General features: G+C 45.1%; 1 protein-coding gene across 17 annotated transcripts in view; it reads right to left on the reverse strand.

Moving 5' to 3' along the window:
- Positions 1-20,575, reverse strand: part of LOC111951816 (calcium/calmodulin-dependent protein kinase type II subunit gamma-like) — a 38,497-nt gene that overhangs the window by 12,787 nt on the left and 5,135 nt on the right. For 5 of the 17 annotated variants that reach the window (XM_070434934.1, XM_070434925.1, XM_070434933.1 and 2 more), the window contains exons 3-11: positions 19,194-19,277; positions 19,004-19,098; positions 14,981-15,103; positions 14,703-14,786; positions 14,552-14,594; positions 13,650-13,709; positions 8,707-8,750; positions 2,442-2,525; positions 288-332 (exon numbers count right to left, since the gene is read on the reverse strand). In XM_070434934.1, coding sequence (XP_070291035.1) covers positions 288-332; positions 2,442-2,525; positions 8,707-8,750; positions 13,650-13,709; positions 14,552-14,594; positions 14,703-14,786; positions 14,981-15,103; positions 19,004-19,098; positions 19,194-19,277 — 662 coding nt within the window. Of the gene's footprint in view, positions 1-287; positions 333-2,441; positions 2,526-7,584; positions 7,618-8,706; positions 8,751-13,649; positions 13,710-14,551; positions 14,595-14,702; positions 14,787-14,980; positions 15,104-19,003; positions 19,099-19,193; positions 19,278-20,575 lie in introns of all 17 variants that reach the window. The other 12 variants (XM_070434936.1, XM_070434928.1, XM_070434935.1 and 9 more) reach the window with 5 other exon arrangements.

Raw genomic sequence — 20,575 nt, forward strand, 5'->3', positions numbered from 1 at the left:
TTTCGGTGTGTATGTGACTTTTTTGGTGGCTAAGCCAGTGTGGTTTGGGCGAGTGAGGGACTGTTGCAGCAGTTGCGGCTTGTGTGTTTTGAGGGTTAGTGCGACTAAGTTAGTGTGACTGTCAGTAGATGTGGAGTGGTTAAGCGTTCATGGCGTTAGCGTCGCGCTAAGGTATCTTAGTAGAGCTCCAGCCACTCTGAGGTACCTTAGTAACCACTCTAAGGTATTTTAGCATTAGCATTAGCCTATAGCGGCTATGGGATTAGAGAGGTGCAGTAGCGGCTTACCTTGGTGCCGTCAGCTGGGTTGTGCACGACAGTGGTCTGTGGTTCCTAGGGGAAGCAGGAGAGAGTTTAACATGCGGTGACCACCAGGGAAGGCCCAGGGCGTGTGGGATACACACAGTCCACACGCCCGGTGCATGTAAACACACACACACAGCGCCAAGCACACACGCCACAGCACAGAGGCAGCAGAGGGGCTCCGTCATGGGGGGCGCGAGACAGGATGGGGTTTTGAGAATTAGACCATACTACAAACTACCCCATTTCACTAGAGGAAGGAGCTATGGACTATGTCACTTATCATTGGAGCTATCAGACGTAGAAGAGGGCCTTTAAAACGTAAAGAAACAGAGGAGGGGACACACACACAGACGGAAAAGGCTGCAAAGTCTGAATTGAGGATGAGGGGATTGACTGGCTATGAGATTGGATCAGCAGCCCCCCTCCTTCTCCAACCTAGACCCTGCCGTCACAGTCAGTCACCATGGAAACACTCATCGCAAAAGCGCCTAATAGCTTACAATACTGCATCACAGACACCCCCAAGGCACTCCCACATAGCACACCCCTAGACCTTCCCACAGGACACTGGTCTACAGACTCAATCTCAACAAAACCACCTACACACATGAAGATGCAGTCCCTCAGATAATGGGGCCATTAGCTTAAAGGGATAGTGCAACGTTTTGGCAATTAAGTCACGCAGAGACATACAAATGGTATCCATGAGTTAATCTCTGGGTTAGTAGAAAGAAGGGCTTAGTCGCCAAAATGTTGCACTGTCCCTTTAAATGGTACCACAGAGCCTGACATTCTGCCCTTCAGGAAGTTTATGCATCGTAGCTGATCAGAAAAAGCTTGGAGGCTGATATAGCATAGACAGCACTGTCTTGGGATGACTGACAGATCAACTGAGCGGGRACCCAGAGAGACAAACCATCCTTTAACACTGACCACATCAGCCAATGAATCCACAACACCACCAAATACCTTACCGGTAGCCCTACTGGAGAAGAGTAAGAAACGAATCTTCCCAATCAGTTTAATGGAGGTGGTCCTCTGATTTGGCTTTGATAGAAAAGGGTTTCTCTTAGCCTGGGCAGGGCTCTACAGTGCAACCATTTTACTTGTATATACGAGCTGGAATTTGAATTTAGGAGCAGCATTGCGCCTAGAAAAATGAAGGGTGGGTGCCTGATTGACATTCCACAATTCTACAGTACATTGTTGCCTTGCCAAACACCCGGGCTAAGATTCTCTCCCTCCTACAGGTTTAAAGTCTCTCTCAGGTCACTGGAGCTCAGTAGTCTGTCTGACAGACACCACTATACATGCCTCTAGGCTTTTTCACCACAGTTCTTTGCTTCCCCTGTATATGTTCTGTTAACAGAGTAGAGGGGCAGAGACAGGACTGGAAAGGGAGGTTCAATGTCACTTTAGATGAGTTGTATTATTGAAATGTTGTGTGGGTGCCCTGGGGGAAGGGTTCATAAGGAAATACTTGTAGATAGAGGGACTGCATATTCCATACAATTGGGATATCTCTGTTTCCTTACATTTCTGGATCCTGTTTTACCCATGAGCTTTTGAATCCTGTTTTAATTTGGATCCTGTTTTAATGAGCTTTTGAATTTCCTTGTTTTGAATTTGGTATCATAGTTTAAAAAAATATTTTGACACACACCCCGGTTATTCAGCTACCGTCCTGTAAATGTGTAGCGTATCAAATCCCCAGCATTATCACAGGAGAAATACAAATACCCACAACAGACCCCTAGGAACATTCAATCGTGACATTGTGAATATATTCTAAAATACCATTATCTGTGTATGTTTTGTTGTGCATCGTCATATATGTCTGTGTTTGACAAGAAAGTAGGATTGGGTAAAACAGGAGCCTCGTGAGAGAGGGTCACAGGCACAAACCAGTTGTTCGGTTTAAAAACCATCAAAACCATCGTCAACATCACACTTTTTTCAAAATGGAGGTGAAGAGGAGAGGGTGGAAGGAACGGAGGGGAAAAAAAGGGAGAGTCAATAAAGGGGATGAGACAAACAGATGGCAAAAAGCAAGAACTAAACAGAAACTTAGGGACTAATCCAACGGAACAGGGTGAGTAAAGCAACAATGAGAGAAACCAAGTATAGATGAGATACCATTGGTGCTGAAGATGATATGCTGCTGTCTTTGGTGCTGCTGGTACTGCTCACTACACTGTTTTTATTGTTGTTTGTCTGCGGCTGGGGCAAAAAAAACAACAACACAAAATGACTTCTACAGAGTATACTGTATGTATATATGTAGGCAGACCCATGGGACTGTTCAGCCCCAGTCTACGAGGCTGAGGTGCAGGTCGGTGAGTGTGTGTCATGGAAGAGATATCTTCTTCAGGCTACAGTAAACAATGTTGTCTGCAGAGACTTACGCCTGCAGTGTGCCTGCCAATGTGTTCGGATGGTGTTTTTGCAGGGACAATTGTTGTCTGTACAGTATGCACTACGCACTTGCTTTAATTCAGCAGCAGTGTTTTCCCTTTGATACATAAAATGACTGCCTCTTTTGAAAGTCAAAAGGAATTTGTAGGTGCAGAAAGACGCGCTCTGAAGACATTGACACTTCTGTGCAAGCAAATGAACATTCTTGACACGCTAAATTAATTTAGCGATTTTCTTTCATTTCGGAAATGCCTGTGTGGAGGTCTCCAATTGGGTGTTTGAAGTGGTTTTGAGTCCGTCTCTACCTCTTGAGTGTGATTTCTCTTGTTGCATTGCAGTCTACAGTCTTTGCAGATATTGCACACTTTAGTAACATTTCTAAATACACAGGAATATCGAACACATTGTGAAAAATCTCTTAACGACTTTGAGAGTAGAACCAGACAGGACCCAGCACTTCAATCTCAATATTGATTGGCACCTGCTAGGGTAAAGAAACCACTGTCCCTGGGGACAGCATAGAACACAGTCTGCACCACCTTGTGGAATCAGATCAGAACAAGCACTTAACATCTATGGACCACAAAGACTCAACCCAGACAGCCAATATCAAATGGCTACAGAATCTGGTTAAGGAATGAAGAATAAGTGACTAGCGGCGCCTAGTTGTCTGAGTCTGTGCATGCAGTGAAAGGCCTTGATGAGAAGGTTGTTGTTAGTCCCAATCGGTTTAGGCATGTATGTATCTGGAGGATGTCCTGAGTAAGACAATGAAAAGTAAGTTGCATAGAGAAGAAAGCCTCTCGCCAACAACCCCACAGCCTGACTGTTGTGTCAATAAAGAGCACTAGACCCTAGAATATCTTCAAGGCAAATAAGAATGCAACTAATATTGCAACTATCCCTTTAACAGAGAGTCTTTCCAGATGAATTCATGAGAGGTGTTGAAAAGTATGATCTGTCAATAAAAGGTTAAGAGCAAAATGCTGTTGAGGTTTCAGATGGTACCGGAGTACTTTACTGGTGATCAAATGTCCCAGACGGAGTAGCCTTTTGACACGTCTCTGCCGTGGTCACACTGATACTGAACAAGGCACAGCTCAATGCTCACATTCCCCAGAAACTGAAGCTACAGTACACGTCAGACATTAGTCCAGTGCCACCACTCCTCTCTTTCTCTTCTAACAGAAACTAACGGCTAAATGATCACAACTACCCGTGAAAGGGGATGAGATGGTTGTGATGGTGGGCACATTTGATTGTAGTATTATTGTTCTAAGCAATATGGACATTCTTATGGTTTTAATGGACCCACAATAGGGTTGAAGAGAGCATTTTAAACACTCATTCCATCCCAAGAGTAATGCAAGCAAAGCTTCAGTGTCTAGTTGAGCTGTTCCAGCTCTGGGGCATAGAACCTGACTCTGTTAAGACTATAATACTGTGTATTTCTAACATTGAAATCTTTACATCAAAGAGAACAAGGGCTGTCGTCGCTAAGACGGCGTCATCTCTTAAAGCTAGAATCCTTAATAGCTACATCCATTTTTAAACTTATAAATTAATGATATATACCCATTAATGATATATACCCATATACCCAAGAATATAACTTATATGCATCATGAACTTAATTTAACTGTCGTACCTCATCAGAACCCAAAATATAAGCTATTTTACGCCAATGTTTGTAAACAAAGTCAATGTAAACAAAGACTGTATAGCCTATAACTGTTAGTTTTCATTAAGAATTCTACCTTTAAATTATAAATAGTAGCACTTACACTACACTAACAGTTATATATCAATGTTATAAATATAATTTAGACTAGCTTTAAATACAGTTTCTTGATTCATTTTCCTGGTAGGCTCACAGATTCCCATTTTAATTAAATACATATACCTTTACAATTAGACTGAAAAACAACTGACCTACATTCAACCCCAAACCACAAATGACAGCTACTCTACATAGCAGATATTTTCATGGAGTGTGTATGGTGTTGTGGGGAGTGTGCAGTGGTGGTAAGCATGGGGCTTGAGATAGTGCTGGGGTGGGGTGGTGCAGGATGGCCAGAGAAGAGGGGTCCAGGCTGTGGGATGGATCCTTACAGTGGGCCTCAATGATGCTCTATGGCTGCGTCTACACAGGCAGCCCAATTCTGATATTTTTTCCACTCACTGGTATTTTGACCAATCACATCAGATCTTTTCACATAAGATATTTTTCAGTGCTGATCTGATTGGTCAAAAGACCAATTAGTAAAACATGATCAGAATATGGCTGCTTGTGTAAACGCAGCCAAAGACATGTGAGGTACACTACATGACCAAAAGTATGTGGATACCTGCTCGTCGAACATCTCATTTCAAAATCATGGGCATTAATATGGAGTTGTTACCCCCTTTGTTGCAATAACAGCCTCCACTCTTCTGGGAAGGCTTTCCACTAGATGTTGGAACATTGCTGTAGGGACTTGCTTCCATTCAGCCACAAGAGCATTAGTGAGGTCTGGCACTGATGTTGGGCAATTAGGACTGGCTCGCAGTCAGCGTTCCAATTCATCCCAAAGGTCTTCGATGGGGTTGAGGTCAGCGCTCTGTGCAGGCCAGTCAAGTTCTTGCACACCGATCTTGACAAACCATTTCTGTATGGACCTCACTTTGTGCAYGGGGGCATTGTCATGCTGAAACAGGAAAGGGCCTTCCCCAAACTGTTGCCACAAAGTCGGAAGCACAGAATCGTCTAGAATGTCATTGTATGCTGTAGCATTAAGATTTCCCTTCACTGGAACTAAAGGGCCTAGTCCAAACCATGAAAAACAGCCCCAGGCCATTATTCCTCCTCCACCAAACTTTACAGTTGGCACTATGCATTGGGGCAGGTAACATTCTCTTGGCATCCGCCAAACCCAGAATCTTCCGTCAGACGGCCAGATGGTGAAGCGTGATTCCTCACTGCTCCAGAGTCCAACGGCGGCGAGCTTTACACCACCCCAGCCGACGCTTGGCATTGCACATTGTTGATCTTAGGCTTGTGTATGGCTGCTCGGCCATGGAAACCTATTTCATGAAGCTTCCGACGAACAGTTCTTGTGCTGACATTGCTTCCCGATGCGGTTTTGAACTTGGTAGTGAGTTTTGCAACTGAGGACAGACGATTTTTACGCACTACGAGCTTAAGCACTTGKTGGTCCAGTTCTGTAAGCTTGTGTGGCCTACCACTTCACGGGTGAGATGTTGTTGCTCCTAGATGTTTCCACTTCACAATAACAGCACTTACTGTTGACCGGGGCAGCTCTAGCWGGGCMGAAATTTGATGAACTGTCTTGTTGGAAAGGTGGCATCCTATGACGGTGCCACGTTGAAAGTCACTGAGCTCTTCAGTACGGGCCATTCTACTGCCAATGTTTATCTATGTAGATTGTATGGCTGTGTGCTTGATTATATACACCTGTCAGCAACGGGTTTGGCTGAATCCACTAATTTGAAGGGGTGTCCACATACTTCTGTATATTTAGTGTAGGTACTGTAGGTGACTGCACATGCAAGCACTCCACATCTCCTATGCCTCATCCCTACTCAATTCCAGTCACAAGGTCTGCAGTACTGCTGGTTTCTATCATTCCCCTCTAATCAGGGAGTAATTCAGACCTGGGACACCAGGTGATTGGAATCTCTGGTCAATCAGTAACACTGGTCAATCAACTGCCAGGGAGAAAATAAAGCCAGCAGTAATGCGGATTTGACTACCCCTGTCCTGTTGGTCACTACAGAGAGGCTGTGATTGGATGACCACTTCAGAGTGTTCTTTGCCCTGTGACATTCTCTGTCCTGTGACATTCCCCAAAAGATGTATCGGTCACTACTGGGTTGTTGCTGCTAAAGATTATTTTGTAGGCAACCAAGACAGAAAAAAATAAAGTGGGAAAAAAGAGAAAGTTTCTCTTAAAGGGGAAAAACATGAGGGTTCAATAAATCCTCCAAAACTTGAAAAATAAAGAAACAAAAAATATAGATATTTACAATGGCACAAATGCACCCTATTCCTGTTGCTAGGCCAAGTCTGCTGCCATGGGATACACTACCATTGCCATGGTAATCAGTACGTCTCTGGGAAAGTGGAATTCTGGGGGGGGGGGGGGTGTTCACTTGTGTGTCCCTTTTCAAACAGATCCTGAAAATTACTTCAAATGTTTTCTCTCCTATACAGACAAATGTTCCGTAGGCTTTTCCCTGCATCAAAAAAACAACATTGAACTCTATCTATGCTATTTCTTTTCTGCTACAGTTCTTTTTTCCGGCTCTTTGGAGGGTTGTGAGGGAGAGACCTTGGCTATGGTTTGGGGTTTGAGTTTCTGGCTTGGCACTGACCTACAGCTTCTTTCTGGGCAACCCTGGAGCTGTGAGCCAATGTGAGGGATGAAGGGACCTACTCTGGGGGGAGACAGTAGGCTAGTGAGTCCATAGACAGGTAGGCTTGGCCTGGCTGCTGGGGAGAGCATTGAGGGGAAATGCAGATGCAGGAAAGGGATGGTGTGTGTTTTTTGCGTGTGCACATTTGTTCATGTGTCTGTTTGCGCATGTATGCGTGTGTTAGCCCATGTACTGTAGATACTGGTTCTGTGGAAGGGAAATGGTTATGGTGGTGAGAATGCTGGAGATGTTGGATGGAATTGAGAGAGCCAATGGAATTCCAACAAGACAAACTGCCACAGACCCTCTAGCATCTCGACCGAGAGAGAAAGAGAGAGAGGGAACAAAAGAGAGAAGGAGAAAGAGAGAGGGAACAAAAGAGAGAAGGAGATAGAGAGAGAGGGAATAAAAGAGAGAAGGAGATAGAGAAAGACAAAGCAGATCTCACCATCAAACAAACACTGGAGCTGGACTTCCTTTTCTGAACAGATTGCAACAGAGAGGAGGGAAAAACAGGGCATCATAGGGAAAAATGAACCAATAAAAATAGAGGGGGAAAAATGAAGCTGCCAGTTAGATCCCACAGAGAAAAAAACATCCACAGGAGCTTGAAGGACAAACGGGAAACAGAGAAGGAGGGCTTTCCACCAGTAAAATAAAATGACATAGCTGTAAAGCAATATGGATCCATTAAGTCATATTCAACAAATTTATGATCATGACCAATGATATCATGCCACAGATTACAAACACCTGCGTGTGTCCAATGGAAACCTATATTTACTTGTGACCTGAAGTGTTTGACATGAAACCCTGATGAAGACGGCTTAGCTCTCGAAACGTTGGTAAATAAATGATTGCGTCGGAGCTACTAGAATGTGCAGCTTTTCTTTTTAACGTTAAGGCGGGTTGTGTTGCTTTAGACCTGGTTATTGTTTGGCCTTTGTCGACCACGGCACTTCACTGCATGCACTGACTCCTTGTTGAAAACCAATGATCTTTCACCATGCGGATCACTCGGATCACTCAGGATCAGAGGAGAGATTTTGCTGGTGAAAGAAATCATCCTACTTGTCTTTCTGTGCTAACTGTCTGCACACACAAAGAAACACACTCACACACATCCAAACTGAAAATCATAACTTTACTATCAATTACTATGGGTGTAGATTATATACCATTTACACAATCTGGACAGCTGATATCGACAGTGAAGTAATATTTATCTATAATAACCTTGTACCGTTCCTCCCAGCAAGCGATATTTCAACTGCCTGTCATTTTATAAACATTACAGACACTGAGTTGTGAGACTTGGGGAAGGGGAGGTCAAAACGCTGGTCTCTCCGTTCCCACAGCCTACACTGTAAATCTGTCTCCTACTGCCAACACACTTCTCAGGAAAATAGAGAAATAGCAAGAGCAGAAGAGAGAGAGAGAGAGAGCTGAAAAGACAGAAGAGAGAGAGAGAGCTGAAAAGACAGAAGAGAGAGAGAGAGAGAGAGAGCTGAAAAGACAGAAGAGAGAGAGAGATGAGGCACAGAACTTCCATACAGCTCAAAACACTTACCTTCACTCCACCATCCGACTTCTTGTTTAGTAAACTTTTGCATGCTGAAACAGAAGAGGGAGAGGGACAGACGTTAGGACATGACTGGCAACTAATCTAGAACAAACCACGCCCAGCGTCAATCAACCAGGAGCCATAATACTGTAGGAGGAAAATAGAGGACAGTGATGTCACAAGCCTCTGTGGTCACTGAGGTGAAGACCTGCTCAGTAGTCATCTGACGCTTGGACATTGAAGACTGTAGGGAGCAGGGTACCTGTATGTACAGTGAGAGCAGGGTGGTACAACAGTACCGTTTCCTTTTCAGCATGCCTCACAGACATATCACATACAGGTACATGCTCTCGACGCCACACACACTGTACACACATTACAGTACCTTGCAAACGCTCACATAGAAAAAGAAAAACGACAGAGAGTGAGACATATAAACACACAGAGAGACACAGAGACGGAGAAAAACACACACAAACACATATATAGGATAACCTTCAATCAGGTCTCAAAGATCCTCAAAGTCCCTTACCTTCCATTGAAAAATGTAGGAAGGAGGGCAAGGGGAAAAGAGGGCAAGATTTGTTTTTTTAAAGGTCAGTATCTTCATATATCGTGACAACAGGCAAAAATTGGTCTCAGGCTCGTTCGCAGGTGGTTCATGCGATGGTGGTTGGTTGGTCATATCAAAAGCTTGGCATGCATTATCCACAGCAAACTACAGCTCCCAGAGTGCAGCTCAGCTCCCAGAGTGCAGCCCAGCTAAAGGGTGCATCGTAGGGGGGAAAAGGGAGACACCCTGCCTGCCAGGCATCTAAAGTCTAGACTGTACTGCGGTTGTAAGCCGTAACCAGTATATCTTCGTTCAACTGCTGCAATTAAAACAATTGAATTCCATCTATCATCCAGGCGGGAGAAACAAGACAACAAACAGCAACAGAAAGGGCCACGGCGTCGTGTCCAAGTGTTACGCAAAGCTTCTGTGGGCGTGACCCATCACCAACCAACTCAAGCTGCCAGTGACATAGTGCTGTTCTTTCACCATAGGAAGGTTCACGACGGGAAGAAATCAAACGGAGCAAGCAACACGAAAGAGATAAAACGAGAAAGAAATCAGAACCACCCAGGTGCATCTGGTAACCCATGCAGGCTTGCAGAGGCACAGATACATGCTGGCTGGTTGGAGGTGCCAGTCCATGCAGGCGAATRCAATGAGGCTGTGGGGTATGGGCATCAACTGGGCATTGATTAAGATCTGTGGATGTTAATTGGACTGATTTGCGGGGGAAAAGTAGGGTGTGGGTGTTTGTTAGTTATTTCGTTTTTAGAGCTAAGACTGCCCAAACGTTCGTTGGCAAAGATTTATTTAGTGGAAAGAAAGAGAGACATGCACACACTAGGTAGGTAGACTGGTACACATATTGTGCATGCACACACACACCCAGTCCTGTTGTATCAGCGCTGTGACTTAGTGTGCATTAATAAGCTAAATCAGGTTAATGTTAAAGGTGTGAAATACACTGCTCAAAAAAATAAAGGGAACACTTAAACAACACAATGTAACTCCAAGTCAATCACACTTCTGTGAAATCAAACTGTCCACTTAGGAAGCAACACTGATTGACAATAAATTTCACATGCTGTTGTGCAAATGGAATAGACAAAAGGTGGAAATTATAGGCAATTAGCAAGACACCCCCAAAAAAGGAGTGATTCTGCAGGTGGTGACCACAGACAACTTCTCAGTTCCTATGCCATTCCTGGCTGATGTTTTGGTCACTTTTGAATGCTGGCGGTGCTCTCACTCTAGTGGTAGCATGAGACGGAGTCTACAACCCACACAAGTGGCTCAGGTAGTGCAGTTCATCCAGGATGGCACATCAATGCGAGCTGTGGCAAAAAAGGTTTGCTGTGTCTGTCAGCGTAGTGTCCAGAGCATGGAGGCGTACCAGGAGACAGGCCAGTACATCAGGAGACGTGGAGGAGGCCGTAGGAGGGCAACAACCCAGCAGCAGGACCGCTACCTCCGCCTTTGTGCAAGGAGGTGCACTGCCAGAGCCCTGCAAAATGACCTCCAGCAGGCCACAAATGTGCATGTGTCTGCTCAAACGGTCAGAAACAGACTCCATGAGGGTGGTATGAGGGCCCGGCGTCCACAGGTGGGGGTGTGCTTACAGCCCAGCACCGTGCAGGACGTTTGGCATTTGCCAGAGAACACCAAGATTGGCAAATTCGCCACTGGCGCCCTGTGCTCTTCACAGATGAAAGCAGGTTCACACTGAGCACATGAGCACAATGTGACAGACGTGACAGAGTCTGGAGACGCCGTGGAGAATGTTCTGCTGCCTGCAACATCCTCCAGCATGACCGGTTTGGCGGTGGGTCAGTCATGGTGTGGGGTGGCATTTCTTTGTGGGGCCGCACAGCCCTCCATGTGCTCGCCAGAGGTAGCCTGACTGCCATTAGGTACCGAGATGAGATCCTCAGACCCCTTGTGAGACCAATGCTGACATATGCACATTTGTGGCCTGCTGGAGGTCATTTGCAGGGCTCTGGCAGTGCACCTCCTTGCACAAAGGCGGAGGTAGCGGTCCTGCTGTCTGGGTTGTTGCCCTCCTACGGCCTCCTCCACGTCTCCTGATGTACTGGCCTGTCTCCTGGAGTGCCTCCATGCTCTGGACACTACGCTGACAGACACAGCAAACCTTCTTGCCACAGCTCGCATTGATGTGCCATCCTGGATGAAGCTGCACTACCTGAGCCACTTGTGTGGGTTGTAGACTCCGTCTCATGCTACCACTAGAGTGAGAGCACCGCCAGCATTCAAAAGTGACCAAAACATCAGCCAGAAGCATAGGAACTGAGAATTTGTCTGTGGTCACCACCTGCAGAATCACTCCTTTTTTGGGGGTGTCTTGCTAATTGCCTATAATTTCCACCTTTTGTCTATTCCATTTGCACAACAGCATGTGACATTTTTGTCAATCAGTGTTGCTTCCTAAGTGGACAGTTTGATTTCATAGAAGTGTGATTGACTTGGAGTTACATTGTGTTGTTTAAGTGTTCCCTTTATTTTTTTGAGCAGTGTATGTCTGAATATAGACAAAATAATGTAATTATTATGGAAATTATGGAAATATTTCTGTCTGCTATCAAACAGCCTCAGACAGCTCTAAATATAGCAGACTAACCAACATCATCGTTAAGTTTGTAGACGACACGACGGTGGTAGGCCTGATCGACGACGAGACAGCCTTTAGGGAGGTCAGAGACCTGGCAGTGTGGTGCCAGGACAACAACCTCTCTCTTAATGTCAGCATGACAAAGGAGCTGATCATGGACTACAGGGAACGGACGGCCGAGCATGCCCCCATTCACATCGACGGGGCCGAAGTGGAGTAAATCACTGGGGCCGAGCTTCCTGCCATCCAGGACCTCTATACCAGGCGGTATAATTGTCAAAGACTCCAGCCACCCAAGTCATAAACTGTTCTCTCTGCTACCAGACGGCAAGCATTACTGATGCACCAAGTCTGGAACCAAGATGAGCCTGAATAGCTTCTACCCACAGGCAATAAGACTGCTAAATAGCTACCCGGACTATCTACATTGACCCTTTTCGCACCAACTTTTTTGACTCATCACATACGCTGCTGCTACTGTTTACTATCTGTCACTTTACTCCTAGTTATATGTACATATCTACCTCAATTACCTCGTACCCCTGCACATCGACTCTGTACTGGTAACCCATGTATAGGCAAGTTATCGTTACTCATTGTGTATTTATTATTACGTGTTTTTCTTTTCTATTATTTCTCTATTTTCTTTCTCTCTGCGTTGTTGGGAAGGGACTTTCACTGTTAGTCCACACCTGTTGTTTACGAAGCATGTGACAAATACAATTTGATTTGATTTGACTCCCTACCTGCGTGAGAGAGCACGCGTGTGACAATGAGAACTATGTCTGTCACCTTCAATTCTCATTTCTTTAGAACATCACACAATGTTAATGCGTTGCCAAGGGCTAAAATAGAACTCCTTTCTATTTCTGACGCAGATCGCGATGCAAGTCCTGCCTCTCCCCATTGGTTTATAGAAGCAGGTACCCACGTGCCATCTCCTCATTGGTTATACCCACGTGGGTGATTGAAAGACGAACTGTGTTGCCGGTTGTCGTGGTAATACTATGAAAGTTTAGATGCCAATCAGCATATAAGTTCAAAGATGAAAAAGCCTGGAACGAGGAGAGATGACTAGAAACGATTCGGTTGACCGTTTTTTGTGTGGATTAATTGTCAGAGTAGAGGACCTTGTGCATTTCAGGTAAAATAACAACCTAATGTTTATATCCCAGGACAAATTAGCTAGCAACAGCAAGCTAGCTAAATAGGACAAATTAGCTAGCAAGTGCAAGCTAACTAGATAAATTGCCATAAATGTTTAATGCTTTTCGACCTGTCCCCAAATTAATGTAATTGGTTCAGAGTTTGTTTTGATATTTTAACCTACGTGTTGTGATCGCGTTTGGTGTGGGGGGACAAAATACATGTATGCACGATGGCGCACGCGCGCAGCCGGTTTGGGTTCCGTGTAAGCCTTAGGGAGGGCCAGCCTTGGTCCAGAGTCCTGTATCACTCAGAGGGTGTAGTGTAGGGGTGAAGAGGGAGGGAGGGGGTTTGGGGGGCAGCGGGTGGGGTGTGTGTGTGTGTGTGTGTGTGTGTGTGTGTGTGTGTGTGTGTGTGTGTGTGTGTGTGTGTGTGTGGGATGTCTTGATGGGAGGATGGCCACTCTAGAGCTGTAGAGTATGTGCCAGTGCGCAGGTCAGTGGGGGGTGGGGGGGAAACCAAGGGTCAGTGGCGGGCACTCCAGGCCACATGCTAACAAACCAGGGGGCAGTGTTGGCACAGTGCCAGGCTACTGCGGCTCCCCTGCCCTGACTAACATACCTTCTGAAGCAAGAGCAGCTGTGCTGGTGGTGGCCGCAGGGCTGGTGTGCTGTCGGCCCACTATTAGACAGAGAGGCATTCAGTTGGGAGGGACCAACCAGGGAAGAGGCGTGGCCTCTCTAGAGCACAGTGTCACTTACTTCTTTAAGTGCCCCCCCCCGTTCACACCACTCACCCACCTTTTTCATCTCATAGATGATGTGAGGAGGGCGGGCAGATACATCCATGGGCTCCAAACTGTATATCCTACCGATACTTACGCCAGTGTGCACACTCGATGTTAACAACAACAAAAAACTTCAATGGCCTATCATTGATCACAACCGACTATAACAAAAGATTGCCACAAAAAACACYGAGATCAACAAGTGACAGTTATGCAGTGTTATGAAGCAACATTGTACACACAACACTACTTTCTTACGAGCAGAGGGCTCTATGTCTAATGTCTGTCCTCCACGATAGTGCTTTATAGAGTGGCCTTCAGACGAGGCTGAGATAAGCTCTTTACGTGCTGCTAGGATTTGAAATGGTAGTCTGAAATGTCTCAATTAGCCAGGAAACGTGGGCCATAGAACTTAGTATCCCAGTATTCCTTGGCACGCAGGTGGGTTGTGGATGTATACAAGGACAAACAACCTACTCTACACATCTGCACTTTACAATGCTCCTTATTATAAAGGTCACTATCTTATTTATAAAGTCTATAAAACAACAAAAAGCTGGTTGAGAGAGTGTTCAAGGCAGTTTCCTCTCCAAGGGAAGTTCAATCTGAGGTAAGGACACTAAACTTCTGAACATACAGAATGTATTATTGCCTATCTTTGGATCACTTTGACGAACTAGAACGCAGAAGAACACTAATGCCATTCTAAATGTGAACACCCAGATGCCCCCCTCACCTGAGAAGTTTCTGGTCACCAGCATGGTGGTAAGGATGGCTCCCTGGAGAAGACAGAATACAGAGCTAGGACAGGGGTGTATACAATCTCTCTAACACAACAGATATATGTGTGTGCACCCAAGTGAGTGTCAGTGTCTGTACACCCTCACCTTGAGTTTTCGCCTGGCGTTGAACTTGCGCAGGCACTCCACAGTCTCTTGGCGATGCATCATGGAAGCCACAGTGGAACGTTGCTGGTCGGGGGAAGAGGAGCAGAGAAGAGGTGGAAAGCAGAGAAGTAACAACAAATGAATGATTACGCCATCACAGCACCAGTTATGGAGGTAAAATGGGGCCAACGTTACCATAAATGTAATAGCGATACCGTACTCAAGTACATCCAAATTGAATGACGTGTGAGTGATAGCCTGGTGATGGGGTGACTTACGCAGATCCATGGGTGCTTGAGAGCCTGGTCAGCAGTGATCCTCTTGGCAGGGTTGATGGTCAACATCTGGTTGATCAGGTTCTTGGCTTCGGGGGTCACTGTGTCCCACTCTGGGGAGGGGAACTGGGAGGGAGCGAGGGTGGGGGGTGAGAGAGAGAGAGAAAGAGGAGAAATTATTAGAGATGCGCATTAAGTAAATACAGTACAACGACAAATACACAGATAAACATACAGTGAGTTCCAAAGGTATTGGGACAGTGACACGAGTTGTTGTTTTGGCTCTGTACTCCTGCACTTTTGGATTTGAAAGGATGCAATGACAATGAGGTTAAAGTGCAGAGGGTATTTTCATCCATATCGGGTAAACCGTCTATAAATTACAGCACTTTCTGTACAGTCACCCCATTTTAGGAGACCAAAAGTATTGGGACAAATGATCTGATATGTGTATTAATGTAGTCCAAAGTTAAGTATGTGGTTGCTACCATGATTACAGATAATCCTGAATGAATCGTGAATAATGATGAGTAAGAAAGTTACAGAGGCATAAATATCATACTCCCAAACAATGCTAACCTCCCCTGTTATTGTAATGGTGAGAGGTTAGCATGTCTTGGGGGTATGGTATTTGTGCATTTGTAACTTTCTCACTCATCATTATTCACGATTCATTCATGACTACCTGTAATCATCATAGCATCCACATTACAGTGCCTTCGGAAAGTATCCCGACCCCTTGACTTTTTCCATATTTTGTTACATTACAGCCTTATTCTAAAATTGATTAAATAAATAAAAATCCTCATCAATCTACACCATACCCTATAATGACAAAAAGAAAAAATGGTTTTAAAATGTTTGCAAATGTATTAAAAATACAAAACAGAAATACCTTATTTACATAAGTATTCAGGCCCTTTGCTATGAGCCTCGAAATTGAGCTCAGGTGCATCCTGTTTCCATTGATCATTCTTGAGATGTTTCTACAACATGATTGGAGACCACCTGTGGTAAATTCAAATGATTGGACATGATTTGGGAAGACACACACCTGTCTATAAGGTCCCACAGTTGACAGTGCATGTCCGAGCAAAAACCAAGCCATGAGGCAAAGGAATTGTCCGTAGAGCTCCAAGACAGGATTGTGTCAAGGCACAGATCTGGGGAAGAGTACCAAAAACTATCTGCAGCATTGAAGGTCCCCAAGAACATAGTGGCCTCCATGAATCTTAAATGGAAGAAGATTGAAACCACCAAGACTCTTCCTAGAGCTGGCCGCCCGGCCAAACTGAGCAATCAAGAGAGAAGTGTGGCTCACAATTGGCCCAGTGGCGTTTGGGTTAGGGGAGGGTTTGGCCGGGGTAGGCTGTCATTGTAAAATAAGAATTTGTTCTTAACTGACTTGCCTAGTTGAATAAAGGTAAAATAATAAATATGTAAAAGGCCATGGTCAGGGAGGTGACCAAGAACCTGATGATCACTCTGACAGAGCTCCAGAGTTCCTGTTGAGATGGGAGAACCTTCCAGAAGGACAACCATCTCTGCAGCACTCCACCATCAGGCCTTTATGGTAGAGTGGCCAGACTTAAACCACTCCTCAGTAAAAGGCACATGACAACCCACTTGGAGTTTCCCAAAAGGCACCTAAAGGACTCTCAGACCATGATAAACAAGATTCTCTGGTCTGATGAAACCTAGATTGATCTCTTTGGCCTGAATGCCAAGCATCACGTCTGGAGGAAACCGGCACCATCCCTACGGTGAAGCATGGTGGTGGTAGCATCATGCTGTGGGGATGTTTTTCAGCGGCAGGGACTGAGAGACTAGTCAGGATCGAGGGAAAGATGAACGGAGCAAAGTACTGAAAGATCCTTGATGAAAACCTGCTCCAGAGCACTCAGGACCTCAGACTGGGGTGAATGTTCACCTTCCAACAAGACAACAACCCTAAGCACACAGCCAAGACAACGCAGGAGTGACTTCAGGACAAGTCTCTGAATGTCCTTGAGTGGCACAGCCAGAGCCTGGACTTGAACCCAATCGAACATCTCTGGAGAGACCTGAAAATAGCTGTGCAGCGAAGCTCCCCATCCAACCTGACAGAGCTTGAGAGGATCTGCAGAGAAGAATGGGAGAAACTTGCCAAATACAGGTGTGCCAAGCTTCTAGCGACATACCCAAGAAGACTCAAGGCTGTAATCGCTGCAAAAGGTGCTTCAACAAAGTATTGAGTAAAGGGTCTGAATTCTTATGTAAATATGATATTTCAGTTTTTATTAGCAAACATTTCTAAAAACCTGTTTTGCTTTGTCATTATGGGGTATTGTGCGTAGATTGATGAGGGGGAAAAAACTATTGAATACATTTTAGAATAAGGCTGTAACATAACAAAATGTGGAAAAAGTCAAGGGGTCTGGATACTTTCCGAATGCACTGTATCTCAACACACACCACAGCACGAGGCTCTTTGTGATTGAGACTCATTGAATTAGTGAGTACTATGGTAGAGATATTGAGGAGGAGGAGGAGGTAGTGCTGGTCATGGTGGGCCTTTCCGCTTCATTCGGCCGGCCGCCCAAACTAATGCCCTGGCTGGTCCTCATAATCACATTGCTTCCAGACTGCAGCTCTCCGTCACACGCAAACACATTATAAAAACACATACACACACACACATTACAAACACACACACATTACAAACAAGCATGCGCACCAGAAATGCGTACACACGCGCACCCGTGTGTGCACACGTACACACACACACACACTGCAATCACACACAGACACACAAACACACACAGAGAGTACACACATTCGCAAAAAAATCTGCCCACATTGCAGAGATGCCAAACAACGAAGCCTGCTTTCTAATTACGAGGACTTATGAGGAAATATAATTGAACTGAATGGTGCTTTCAGACAGCAAATTAAACTAGATACAAAAATAAATAAATTGAATCATAAATTGAAAGTCGGGGCGTACTTGGACATTGCTGCATCGGAAAAGATTGCACCAAATCAATTACTGAAGCCAAAAACAATCCATGTTTATTCAGTTGCATTACACCTCACCCAATCAGATCTGATAAGACAATGGTCAAGACATGAGTAGACCGTATGAGTTGAATTAAGTGCTAACCAGAGGTGGCCAACCATCCTCCTGGAGAGCTACTAGCTGTGCAGGATTTTGCTCCAACCCAGTTGTAACATATCTGAACCTGAATTAGGAGGTAGTTAGTAACTAGCTGGTTAACAGCTACTTGTTAGATACTACTGCACTGTTGGATCTAGGAACACAAGCATTTCGCAACACCCGCAATACATCTGCTAAATATGTGTATGTGACGGATAAAATTTGATTTGATTTCCTGCTGCATGTATACACATCAGAGCATCCCTGTTAGCTTGTATTCCTCACGCAGTAGTTGGAGTTGTGTCCCTGGGCTGCCACAGTGCTGTAGAGTCTCCTAGGCCCCTCCCCCTGGGTTAGTAACTGCAGAGGGCTGCTCTGACAGCCTCAATGGACAGAAAACACAGCTCTATCGCAGCCAATTAAAAATTAACGAGAGCAAAATATGGACCGGGACCGTTTGGGTCGTTACGGGGAGCTGAAGGGTATGTGTGCACTCAGACAGGCACACACTCTCCCTGGTGTGGTCCGTTGAGCACACACACATGCAAACACACACACACACACACAGTGTGAGGCTCTTTTGAGCTCTTCCCCCTCTCCTCCCATCAGTTTAGTGTTAATGGCCTGAGTGCTGCTAAAAGCTCCTTCAAGCCCAACCCAACACCACTCCGCTGCTTCCCTACAGCTCTCCCTCCAGCCTTCTTCTCTCTTTCCCAAGGCCTCATCCAAACGTACACACACACGAGCGCAAGCGAACACGTGCATGCACACATACACACTGGTCTCTCAGTGAATTCAACATAATATAATCATGCACACACAAATCTGTTCTAATCCCATTGAGGTGAATGGTAAACAGAGAGAGGGGGGGGCAGATGGTCACTACTCACATCATAGGCCCCAGCCTTGATCTGCTGATAGAGCTTGTGCTGATCTTCATCCCAGAAGGGAGGGTAGCCCACCAGGAGAATGTACAGGACCACACCTGCACACAGAACACACACGGGGGGGGGGGGGGGTTAGTACACACACACACACACACACACACACGCGCGCACATTGAAGGAGGGAGTCACTCACCACAGGCCCAGATATCCACCGGCTTGCCGTAGGGGTCCTTCCTCAAGACCTCTGGAGAGAGGTAGCCTGGAGTGCCTGCAAAACCTACAGCAGCAAATAACGTGTTAAAAGCAATTAAACAACAAAGTCTAGGATCTAATGTAAAGACATTGCAAGAGAAGTGTACCAACACAGCGTTCTATCATCCCCATTCAGGAGAGCTCTACTCTGCCCTACAGTGAAACTGAGAGTTTTTTTTTATTGTCCAGCCAAATTAATTGTAGGTAGATCATTGGAGATGTGGTCTTACTATGAGGTACTTTTTTTATTCATATTGACCCTGACCTCTGACATGAACCTTTGACCCTAGACTGCAGTTACYGCCTTTTTGCTTGTTACACCCACTGGAATACATTTCCATGACGATTTTTTTTAATACAATCTCGTGTTAGTATATTTATTGGTATGTGGCTGTCAGTGTCATATAGTTTGAGACTTGTATCAGCAAAGAACAATAAATAATACCAAGTTTTACCGTAGACACCGCAGCCCAAAGCTCAGTGAAACCAAGGAAAAAGACAGTAACTGACATGTGTGATGGAAGTTACTGCCTTTTTCCTTGGTTTCGCTTTAACTTTTTGCTGTTCTTGCTAACATGAACCCCCATTTTCTCCATAACACAACAGGATATTTGKATATTTGTCCACATGAAGCATGTACAGTTGAAGTCGGAGATTTATATACACCTTAGCCAAATACATTTAAACTCAGTGTTTCACAATTCCTGACATTTAATCCTAGTAAAAATTCCCTGTCTTAGGTCAGTTAGGATCACCACTTTATTTTAAGAATGTGAAATGTCAGAATAATAGCAGAGAGAAGGATTTATTTCAGCTTTTATTTTTTTTCATCACATTCCCAGTGGGTCAGAAGTTTACATACACTTAATTAGTATTTGGTAGCATTGCCTTTAAATTGTTTAACTTGGGTCGAACGTTTTGGGTAGCACTTCCACAAGCTTCCCACAATAAGTTGGGTGAATTTTGGCTCATTCCTCCTGGCAGAGCTGGTGTAACTGAGTCAGGTTTGAAAGACTCCTGGCTCGCACATGCTTTTTCAGTTCTGGCCACAAATCTTCTATAGGATTGAGGTCAGGGCGTTGTGATGGCCACTCCAATACCTTGACTTTGTTGTCCTTAAGCCAWTTTGCCACAACTTTGGAAGTATGCTTGGGGTCCTTGTCCACTTGGAAGACCCATYTGCGACCAAGCTTTAACTTCCTGACTGATGTCTTGAGATGTTGCTTCAATATATCCACATAAATTTCCTTATGATGCCATCTATTTTGTGAAGTGCACCAGTCCCTCCTGCAGCAAAGCACCCCCACAACATGATGCTGCCAC

The sequence above is a fragment of the Salvelinus sp. IW2-2015 genome, linkage group LG25 (assembly GCF_002910315.2).
Source record: "Salvelinus sp. IW2-2015 linkage group LG25, ASM291031v2, whole genome shotgun sequence".
NCBI lineage: Eukaryota > Metazoa > Chordata > Actinopteri > Salmoniformes > Salmonidae > Salvelinus > Salvelinus sp. IW2-2015.